Source organism: Camelina sativa, chromosome 2 (genome assembly GCF_000633955.1).
Source record: "Camelina sativa cultivar DH55 chromosome 2, Cs, whole genome shotgun sequence".
Lineage (NCBI taxonomy): Eukaryota > Viridiplantae > Streptophyta > Magnoliopsida > Brassicales > Brassicaceae > Camelina > Camelina sativa.
Window position 1 is genome coordinate 10,637,383 of NC_025686.1, and position 6,244 is coordinate 10,643,626.

At 40.0% G+C, this 6,244-nt stretch overlaps 2 protein-coding genes across 3 annotated transcripts in view; one reads left to right on the forward strand and one right to left on the reverse strand.

The window, feature by feature from the left end:
* On the forward strand, nt 2,891-5,297 carry LOC104721967 (receptor homology region, transmembrane domain- and RING domain-containing protein 4-like). The gene is made up of 4 exons (XM_010440053.2): nt 2,891-3,227; nt 3,450-3,695; nt 3,780-4,184; nt 4,266-5,297. Exons 1-4 carry the CDS (start codon nt 3,101-3,103, stop codon nt 4,826-4,828), a joined length of 1,341 nt encoding a protein of 446 aa, XP_010438355.1. The 5' UTR covers nt 2,891-3,100; the 3' UTR covers nt 4,829-5,297.
* The window catches only part of LOC109128426 (mitotic-spindle organizing protein 1B), a 1,738-nt gene continuing 1,546 nt past the window's right edge, over nt 6,053-6,244 (reverse strand). Inside the window, exon 3 of one of the 2 annotated variants that reach the window (XM_019234700.1) lies at nt 6,053-6,127. The gene's annotated coding sequence lies outside the window, so the exon portion shown is untranslated. Of the gene's footprint in view, nt 6,131-6,244 lie in introns of both variants that reach the window. The other variant, XM_019234701.1, reaches the window with a different exon arrangement.

Here is a 6,244-nt window from a genome sequence, read left to right on the forward strand (position 1 = left end):
GGTGAGAACAGTTATGCGAGAGAAAGAGATCCCACGTTCGTTCTGGCCTGAAGCTGTAGCATGGGCAACTCATGTTCTCAACAGATCACCTACAGTGGCTATGAAAGACAAAACTCCGAAGGAAGCATGGAGTGACAAGAAGCCATCAGTGGAGTATTTCAAGATATTTGGGTGTTTGGGGCATGTGCACATTTCTGATGTCAAACGAACCAAACTTGATGACAAAAGCGTGAAGTGTGTCTTGCTAGGCTACAGTAGTGAATCGAAAGCTTTCAAGATGTACGATCCAGTGGAGAAAAGAATTCACATCAGCCGAGATGTGATATTCGAAGAAGAGAAGAAGTGGATTTGGAAGAAGAAGTGGATTTGGAAACAGATTCATTCAGCTGAACCGGATACTGAACTTGAGTGGGAGAACAATGAAAGAGAGGAGATGAATGAAGAAGGTGATGAGAATGAAGAAGCTGAGCAGAATGATGCAGAGGATGAAAACATCGAAGTTGCAGCACCTCAAGTTGGAGAAACCAGAGTTCGAAGACCACCAGTATAGGCTGCAGACTATACCTCTGGAGAGTAACTGTCTGACACGGAGGAAGAAATCAACATGGCAAAGGTCAATGTTTTCAATGCTGATTATCTTGCCTTCATGACCATCTCAGATCCCACACAGTTTCAAGAAGCAGCTCAACATCAAAAGTGGAATGAAGCGATGGATGCAGAGATGAGTTCCATCGAGAAAAATCAAACATGGTCCCTCACTGCACTACCAGATGGAGCTAAAGCAATCAAAGTTAAGTGGATTTACAAGACCAAACTAAATGAGTTAGGAGAGGTGGATAAGTTCAAAGCGAGATTAGTCGTGAAAGGCTATGCACAGGAGTATGGAGTGGACTACACTGAAGTATTTGTTCATGTAGCTCGAATGGACACTGTGATAATGATTCTTGCTGAAGCAGCTCATAGAGGATGGGGAGTTTATCAGTTAGATGTCAAATCTGCATTTTTACATGGCGAGCTAGAAGAGGAGGTATATGTGGAGCAACCTCAAGGTTATGAAGTTCTAGAAAAGGAAGAAATGTTCTACAAGCTGCACAAGGCTCTCTATGGGCTAAAACAAGCACCACGAGCTTGGTTTAGCCGCATAGAAGCGTACTTTGTCCAAGAATGCTTCACTAACAGTCCAAATGAACAGACCTTGTTCATCAAACGAGTTGGACGTAACATTTTGATTGTTAGCGTTTATGTTGATGATTTGCTGTTTCACGGGGAACAATGATGAGCTGCTAGAAGAGTTCAAGTGTTCCATGAAGAAAGAGTTTGACATGACAGATCTGGGGAAGATGAGATATTTTCTCGGCATAGAGGTGATACAATCAGAGAAAGGTATCTTTATTTGCCAAAGAAAATATGCTGCTGAGGTTATTGACAGGTTTGGAATGCAACATCACAATCCGGTCTGCAATCCGATTGTTCCTGGTCAAAAGATTGGTCGAGATGAAACTGGTGAGAAGGTTGATTCAACTTTGTACAAGCAAATGGTGGGGAGTCTGATGTATCTAACTGCATCACGCCCTGATCTTATGTTTGTGGTATGTCTACTCAGTCGCTTTATGGCTTCACCTACTCAACTGCATCTTGTTGTAGCAAAGAGAGTTCTGCGCTATCTCAAAGGAACGTTAGAGTGTGGCATTTGGTTCAAGCGGGGAACAATGAGTGACTTGGTGGCGTACACAGACAGCGACTATGCAGGTGATATAAATGACAGCAAGAGTCATCAGGGTATGTGTTTATGATGAGTGGAGGAGCTGTGGCATGGTTTTCACGGAAACAACCCATTGTGACACTCTCTACTACTGAGGCTGAGTATGTCGCCGCTGTAGCTTGTGCTTGTCAGGCTATTTGGATGAGGAGAATACTAGAAGAGATCGGTCATGAACAAGCTAACAAAATGGTGGTTCTCTGCGACAACACTTCAACCATCAAACTGTCCAAGAATGCAGTCATGCACGGAAGGTCCAAGCATATACGGGTGTGTTATCATTTCCTGAGAGAGTTAACTAAGCAAGGAGTCATCAAACTCGTCTACTGCAACACGGAGTCGCAGCTTGTAGATGCAATGAGGAAATCATTGAAGCTGGTTTTGTTTCAGAAGGCTAGAGCAGCATTTGGGATGATCACTTTGAGTGAACTTAATCTCTCGGAGAGTTAAGCTCAAGGGAGGGTTTGTTGGAGTCAGTTAAGTTGTTTTGTTGTTGTGTTCTGTTTTTGCGTTATGTTCTGCTTTTGCATTTTATTTACTTCAGTCATGTTGTTTACTGAGTCAATGTTTTGTTAGAGTCAAGTGGCTTAAATTGGGTTAGTGGTCTTAGTTGTTTTCTATTTTCTGGTTGAGTCAGTTTTAATTTATGTAAGCCACTATAAAAGGTACTTGCAATTCACTAATGAAAGTTAAAAGATTATGGTGCAAAACTGAATACAAAAGTAACTTAAAACTTAAAAGTACTATAACTATAACTAGGATAGTTCTCAAAAAAATGGTTTCATTGAATTGTACTATTTTAGCATATCGGAGAAGAATCCAAAAGATGTCCCCCACCCCAAGTGATATAGAAAACTCAAAACTCATATAAAGATTTTAGATGTTGTAGTCAATAGAGACCATTCTTCTAGGTCTTGTTTTTAATTTATACATCCTCGCCACATCCTCATTTAGATATTTATCACAAAATTAGCAAAATACTTGTAACATCTACAACCTTGGAGATATATTTTTTTAATTTTGTAATTAGGACTTTTTGTAAAAACGAATACTTTAAGTACCTTTCCGAATAATTCCAAAATTAACAGTTACACTCTTATAAAAATAAAAAATTAAAACAAAATTAAAAAATGGTATACTCGGAACAATTCTAGATATTATTCTGAGAAGTCTTTGGTCTTACCCTCTCTCGCTCTTCTATGGAAGAAGAAGCTCAAGTGTTCATCATCATCATCCATTAAAACCCTAATTACTTTTCTTCAGTTTCTTCTTCCGATTCCTTCTTTCTCGATTCGTTTTTTTTTTTGGGGTTTTACTTCGATTTCGTCTAAAGCTTATAGGATGAGTCGCCACGCTTCGATTGCAACAATCTTATCTCTGTTACTGATTTCACACTTGGCTTCTGCGAAAATTTTGTTGATCGGGAAAAACAAATCTCTCTCCTTTGACGATATCGAATCCAATTTCAGTAAGTTCTTGTTACTGTTCCATTCAATCCCCCACTTCTGTCCTGTTTTTTCAATCACTGTAATAAAAAACATGAAAAGTCATAGATTATGTAATGAAAATGAAATTTATGGAATTAGCTGATTAGGGTTTTGATCGTATGTATTGGAAGTGTGAAACTTTGTTGTCTTTTTCAAGTTATGTTTTATTTTGAATCTTTCAAATTTGGGTTTTTTTTTTCCAGCTCCGATGATTAAGAGATCGGATCAAGGTGGTGTGTTGTACGTAGCAGAGCCGCTTGATGCTTGTTGTGATTTGGTTAATACGGTGACTGTTGTTGTAAATGGATCAAGTGTTTCTCCTCGTCCTCCGTATGTGTTAATTATTCGCGGTGGTTGTAGTTTCGAAGATAAGATTAGAAATGCTCAGAAGGCTGGTTATAAAGCTGCTATTGTTTATGATTATGAAGATTATGGTTTCTTAGTCTCAAGTAATCACATCTCTCTCCTCCTCACGCTTTTGTATTGTTTTCTTGTTTTTGATTTGACTAATGATCTTGTGAACCTAATTGTAGTGGCAGGAAACCCCGCTGGTGTACTTATCTATGGTACCTTTGTCTCCAAAGCAACCGGGGAAGTACTTAAAAAGTATGCTGGTCGTACTGATTTTGAAGTGTGGCTTATGCCAAGCTTTGAGACTTCAGCGTGGTCAATCATGGCTATCTCTTTCATATCTCTCCTCGCTATGTCTGCTGTGCTCGCTACTTGCTTCTTCGTCCGTAGACATCGAGTTAGGCGGCGGCGTATAATGTCTCTTAGTGGCAGTGACTTTCCTCGTATGGCTAAAAACTTGCTAAGACGTATGCCTATTACAATATTTAACGGTGTTTGCGATGAAGCATCTACTTCTGTTTCTTGTGCTATATGCATTGAGGATTATCGCATAGGTGACAAGTTAAGGGTCCTGCCTTGCAATCACAGTAAGTGTTTTGAGACTCACTTTGAAGTATAAAGAATTCATGCGTAATCTTTTACTGAATGGTGGTTGTTGTCTTGGGCAGAGTTTCATGTTGGATGTGTAGACTTGTGGCTTGGCCAAAGGAGATCCTTTTGTCCGGTTTGTAAACGTGATGCAAGAAGCAACAGCATCGATATGCCTGCGTCAGAGCACACACCTTTGCTTTCTCCTAGTGTGACTCCAACCTCATCGTTTCTCTTATCATCATCCTCCACAACCCCGTTACAGTCGTCTTATGAGCTGCCAATATCTATCAGAGTAGAATCTTCTTCACCATCTACCTCAATGCAGCCACACACAGTGCCTATGTATCTCTCTCACTCTCGCTCCCACACAAGCTTCCAAAATGGGTCGTACTGGCGTTCCCCGCATATACCAGTCAGCCGAAGTTCAGCAGATCTCAGAAGATCTTACAACTCACCCCGCCAGGGTTCTTTGCCTCGTTCCCTCCACTCGAGATATACACACATACTTAGCCCAGGAAATGCATCAAGGAGCTGGGTTGTTGGGTCGTTAACAAGCCAGCGCGAGCATTCATTTCTTCAAAACGACTCACGCAGGGGTTTTGCTCACTTTTCGTCTGCGAGCTCTCTACCAGGTTGCTAAACAGGTAAAAAGGTAACACCGTACTAACCAAAAGCTACATCGTCGGTGCTCACTGCTTTGAAGAAGCAGTTGACTCCTCGAGGAATGAGGATGTTCCTCGGCTCTAATTCGTGACCATGCTGATTTTGGTAAACTAATAGAGTTGAAAGAGTGTTCAGTGTGAGTGGTATTCTTCAGCTGTACAGTTGTGGAGATTGATGAATGTGAGATGAGTGAGTTTGAAAGAGTAAAGCGTGTTTTTTGGTGAGTCAATAAACTAACAACCATTGAGTGTGGGTATATATAACTAGCATATCATTTTGGTTCGTTGTCTATATATACTTCCGCTTCTCTTTCACAAGTTTAAACATGTGATTTTTTCTTTCTTTCTACTGATGTACCACAGACTGATTTGACACAAAGGTCAAGTGTATGTAAGTGTTAAAAACTGAAGAAACACAAGTAATAGAACAAATCAAACACTCGAGTATCTGTATTGGCTAGGAGCCTAGGATTCTGAATCTAAAACACAGTGACGTCGTTCTATACTCGCTGGTTCGTATCTCAAGAACCCATTGTCCAACTCTATCTCTGGTCTCCAAGACTTTTCGATCAGTCCTTGCATTCCCTGACCTCGAGGCCGCACGATCCTTCATAGGAAAAAGGGAGAAGTGTCTCTATGTTTGCTTAAACCTGCCTGGTTCGAACATTCCCTAGCTTGCAAACCGAAACTGATACCAATCCCTTCATTACTTAACTTTCCTCACCAACATCCCAGTTCCTCAAATGTTGTCTCAGTTGGTTCAGAGATTTATTTAGGCGGATACGCAAAGGAAAAGAGAAGAAGCAGGAGAGCTCCCCAAGATGGGTGTTTTTTTCGAAAAGACGCAGATGTTAATGTTATCTACGGTAAGATCTGTGTTTGGAGGCTGCAGCAGCAAGCACTATGTTACCGAGAATTATGGAGAAGTTTACTACCCAAAGACAAAAACTGGGCATCCCAATTCCCAAGGGGGTGGTGGGTGGTGGGTGGACATGTTTATCGCGATAAAATGAGGTTTTGGTTTGAGCTCGACTGTTTGCTTGTTAGAGGTAGAGAGAATGACATATGGTTCAGGGCGAGGCTTTCCAAAACTGGTAAGCTAGTCTGTGGTGGTACATGCTTGTGTTTCTAAACGGTTTTAAGAGCTTTTTTTTTTTTTTTTTTTTTTTTTTGTTATGGCGTTTTTGAACGGTTCATGCATATAAAAAGAAGTTATAATTAATCCACAAAGCTAAATCATACAAATAAAACAAATTACAATTCCTCCAAACAAATTTCTGCTAATCACACAAAAAAAGTAGTAACAACATTAACATACCAATCACAAAGAGTTGTAGCATAAAAAAAAAAAAAAAAAAAAAAAAAAAAAAAAAAAAAAAAAAAAAAAAAAAAAA

Bases quoted from the DNA above. Each gene is read 5' to 3' on its own strand.
- LOC104721967 (XM_010440053.2), top strand. From the start codon at position 3,101: ATGAGTCGCCACGCTTCGATTGCAACAATCTTATCTCTGTTACTGATT. The intron at 3,696-3,779 runs GTAATCACATCT...ACCTAATTGTAG, and splicing joins TTATGGTTTCTTAGTCTCAA to TGGCAGGAAACCCCGCTGGT. The intron at 4,185-4,265 runs GTAAGTGTTTTG...TGTCTTGGGCAG, and splicing joins GGTCCTGCCTTGCAATCACA to AGTTTCATGTTGGATGTGTA.